Source organism: Ovis aries, chromosome 7, assembly GCF_016772045.2.
Source record: "Ovis aries strain OAR_USU_Benz2616 breed Rambouillet chromosome 7, ARS-UI_Ramb_v3.0, whole genome shotgun sequence".
NCBI lineage: Eukaryota > Metazoa > Chordata > Mammalia > Artiodactyla > Bovidae > Ovis > Ovis aries.
This window is the reverse complement of record NC_056060.1, coordinates 26,090,723-26,094,906: the sequence shown is the minus strand read 5'-3', so window position 1 is coordinate 26,094,906 and position 4,184 is coordinate 26,090,723. Positions and strand designations below refer to the sequence as shown.

The 4,184-nt window shown below is 38.4% G+C and overlaps 1 protein-coding gene across 1 annotated transcript; it reads left to right on the top strand.

Annotated features, from left to right (window-relative positions):
- Positions 1 to 1,759: 1,759 nt before the first annotated feature.
- Positions 1,760 to 2,707, top strand: LOC101120085 (olfactory receptor 4F3/4F16/4F29-like). Its single transcript, XM_027972193.2, has one exon. The coding sequence runs from the start codon at positions 1,769 to 1,771 to the stop codon at positions 2,705 to 2,707; it is 939 nt and encodes a 312-aa protein (XP_027827994.1). The 5' UTR covers positions 1,760 to 1,768.
- The last annotated feature ends 1,477 nt before the right edge of the window (positions 2,708 to 4,184 follow it).

The window sequence follows — 4,184 nt, the reverse complement described above, 5'->3', positions numbered from 1 at the left end:
AATTGGAGTCAGAATATAGCGACAGACTCAGTCAGTTGTACAGTCTGTGATGAATGAGGGCACCAGTCAGATAGCCCTTTGAGTGAGAAGGTCTGGAGTTGTACCTCAAAAAATGAAAGATATCAGTATACCTGTTCTACTGCATTTCATTAAGTCCTAAATAAATTAACCTCTAGCAGATGTTTTCAGGGACTGCTCTGTTCTAGAAGGAGTGATTGAGATGGGTGTCTGCACACAGAGAAACATAGCACCATTGTTTGCTTACCCTCCACCTCACATATAATTACTATATGTATTAAAGAACTAACTAACTTTGTATATTATGATTTAAGATCAAGAAGGAATCTTATCTGCCCTCCTATAATGGGACTTATTAGTGTTTGATATTCCTCATATTTTATAATTATAAGTCAATAATATACAAATTGCCTTGAAGATAAAATACATGACTAGATTTCAAAGTACAATTAAGCAGGATAATATCAGCTATTGGAATAGGTCATCATGCAGGTGATACTGAATACTTTTAAGTGTAAGGGGGTATCAGTGAACATAAGAGATGACATTAAGGGAAAGCTGAGACTTAACATCTCAACTATTCCAAGTGCTGACTTCAATACCTTCACATGTATGAACAGAAAAATGCTTTCAGATATATTTTACATCATCTGTGGCTGCTTTAGATATATACCTCAGCAGAAATTTCAGAAATTCCCCAAATATACATTTATTAGGTCTAGAGAAAGCCTTTCACACCTAGCTGCTGTAAGCTCCATCATGCAAGTCTTACTAGGTTTGAATCAGGTTTAGGGATTTTGTAGTCATGAAAAATTATGTGGAAACTACAGGCACCCAGAATAGCCATGGCCAGGATAAAATGTGATGGAAACAGTGGTTATTTTATTTCTTATTGAAGTCCACATGCTTCCCCTGTTTTACTATACTTGTGGGATCTCCAGTTTTACATACCACATTCTCTTTATTTTGTCTCAATCTACAGCTTATCCTGAGATAAGGATAAAAGACAGGAGACTATCAATTCATGTCTCATGTAACTTTCAAGCCAGGTGACAATCGACCAGTCAATCATGCTTTCCTCTCATCACTACTTTTTGTCAGTGAATTGTGAGAAAATTGGATTATGAGAATATATATAAAAACATGATGGAATATTTTGGAAATGAGAAATGGTCAATATCAGAGTGAACTTAAAAAATATTTAAAAAATAATCTTTACTTATTGGCTATGTCAGATCTTAGTTCCAGCACGTGGGGACTTTGATGCATTATGTGGGATCTTTTGTTGAGGTGCATGGACTCTATAGCTGTGACTGCAGAGCATTGGCTCAGTTGCTCCAAGGTTTGTGGGATCTTAGTTCCCCAAGCAGGGGTCAAACCCCTGTTTCCTGCACGGCATGGTGTACTTCTAACCAGAGGACCACCAGGGAAGTCCCCAGAAGTGATATAAACAGCTGATGAATGTCATGGACACATTGGAATCTTTTGTATTTGCCGCCTCTGTTAATTTAAGAACAGAATGTTGAAGTGAGAGTATTTGTGATGATAGGTTTGAAGTACATGCACCTCAAACATTGTGATGATACTATGTTATTGTCTTTTTGTTTATATATTTGAGGAATTGGATAATTATATACTTTTCATTCATTATGAGAATACTGAAATCAGAAATTATCATCTCCATAATCACACTCTCCTCTTCATTTTCATATTTATCATTATTTCAGCAGCAGCCCTGTTGGCTGGATTGATGGATGGAGGGAATCACTCGGTGGTGTCTGAGTTTGTGTTTCTGGGACTCACTCATTCATGGGAGTTCCAGCTGCTCCTCCTGGTGTTCTCCTCTGTGCTCTATGTGGCAAGCATGACTGGAAACATCCTCATTGTGTTTTCTGTGACCACTGATCCTCACTTACATTCCCCCATGTACTTCCTATTGGCCAGCCTCTCCTTCATTGACCTGGGAGCCTGCTCTGTCACTTCTCCCAAGATGATCCATGACCTTTTCAGAAAGCGTAAGGTCATTTCCTTTGGAGGCTGCATTGCTCAGATCTTCTTCATCCATGTCATCGGTGGGGTGGAGATGGTGCTGCTCATAGCCATGGCCTTTGACAGATATGTTGCCATATGTAAGCCTCTCCACTATCTGAGCATCATGAGCCCAAGGATGTGCATTTTGTTTCTGGCTGCTGCCTGGGCCTTTGGTGTCAGCCACTCCCTGTTCCAGCTAGCATTTATTGTGAATTTGCCCTTCTGCGGTCCTAATGTACTGGACAGCTTTTACTGTGATCTTCCTCGGCTCCTCAGACTGGCCTGTACAGATACTTACAGACTTCAGTTCATGGTCACTGTGAATAGTGGGTTTATCTGTGTTAGTTCCTTCTTTATACTCCTCATCTCCTATATCTTCATCCTGTTAACTGTTTGGAAACGCTCCTCGGGCAGTTCATCCAAGGCCCTCTCCACTTTGTCAGCTCACATCACTGTGGTTATTTTGTTCTTTGGTCCAACTATGTTTATCTATACATGGCCGCATCCCAGTTCCCAAATGGACAAGTTTCTTGCTCTTTCTGATGCTGTTCTCACTCCTTTTTTAAATCCAGTCATCTACACATTCAGGAACAAAGAGATGAAGGTAGCAATGAAGAGAGCTTTCAGACCATTCATGATTTTTAGAAAGATTTCATAAATGATATTAAAATGATTTTATCCTGGTCATTATGTTGCCTGTATCTGGTATTATGAAATTAGCTCTTTCTAGTTCATTAGCTCATAAGTAGAGTGTTACCATAGTCTATAAGATTGCTTGTCTTCCCTAAAGAGAATAAACATTTAGACAAATAAAACCTTAATTAAAAATTTATGTTTATTTATATGGGATTACACACATATGTTCTAATTATAATCATTTCTTTCTAGCTAGTTTCTTTACTTCTCTTTTCTTTCTAGATTTTAAACTGATAATTGTTTCAATTTGTCCATATATTTACTCATAATCTGCATCTTGAAGTAACCAAGATGCTAATTATTTCATTGATAATCTCCACATTTACCAAGAATGGGTCTTTTTCAAAGTATCTGATTTCAGACTAAGGAAATATCAGTCTCTCTGGCCTCCTTGTCTTCTGCCTCTTTTCTCACTACTCTCTCTTAATTACCAATATTTTTTATTGGTGACATAAACCCTGTTGGGAAGATTTTTGAAAGCCTAAACAAATGACACTACTGGTTTCCTACTGTTCACATATAGGTATATTCATGAACCAATTATTCATTCTTTTATCTGTCTCCTAAAACTATTCATTTCTCTTTATATATGGCATTATATTTATTCTGTATCTGGAATTGTTTCTAAGAATACATTGAAGCACCCCAAGATGTATGGCCTGGAGGAGATATAATTAGAGATATGATTCAAATATTCTCAATGCAAATTTATGGAACTTTTTGTAGTGCACTGTAAAAATCCAACATGAGTTTCCAGTGCTTGCCAAATGTCATAAGTCCAATATAGCCTATTTTTTCCATTTGTGTGCTGTGTGCTAAGTCACTCAGTTGTGCCCAATTCTTTATGACCCCATGGACTGTTTAGCCTGCCAGGCTCCTCTGTCCATGGGATTCTTCAGGCAAGAATACTGGAGTGGATTTCCATGCCCTCCTCCAGGGGATCTTCCTGACCCAGGGTTCGAACCCACATTTCTTAAGTCTCCTGCATTGGCAGACAGGTTCTTTACCACTAGACCACATGGGAAGCCCCAACATCCAGTCCAGATTCCTTCAAACCTACTCTGTACACAGGGATCCAAGTGATAGTCATAAATATCTAGTCTGTTCATATCACCCTCCTTGGAGGAAGATTTTAAACTTTTCTTTTCTTTTCATTTTCCTAGAAACAGTATCCCACTACTTATCTCAGCCTTATCCTGTATAAATCTCCCCTCATTTTCTCTCAGTGTAGTTCCAGGTTTCACTCCCAGTGCCCTCTCTGGCCTCAAGGGGAAGCACAGATTGTTCCCCTTTCAGGGAATCTTTCGTCTTCCATTCTTAGGCAACATCTATTTATCATTTAGATTTTAGCATCAGTTGCTTCTTCAGGAAATCTTTACTGACTTTGTTGCTTACATCAAATCCTTCTATTACAATATGCCAGTGTAATTTTCATGTTT

Bases quoted from the DNA above. Each gene is read 5' to 3' on its own strand.
- LOC101120085 (XM_027972193.2), top strand. From the start codon at position 1,769: ATGGATGGAGGGAATCACTCGGTGGTGTCTGAGTTTGTGTTTCTGGGA.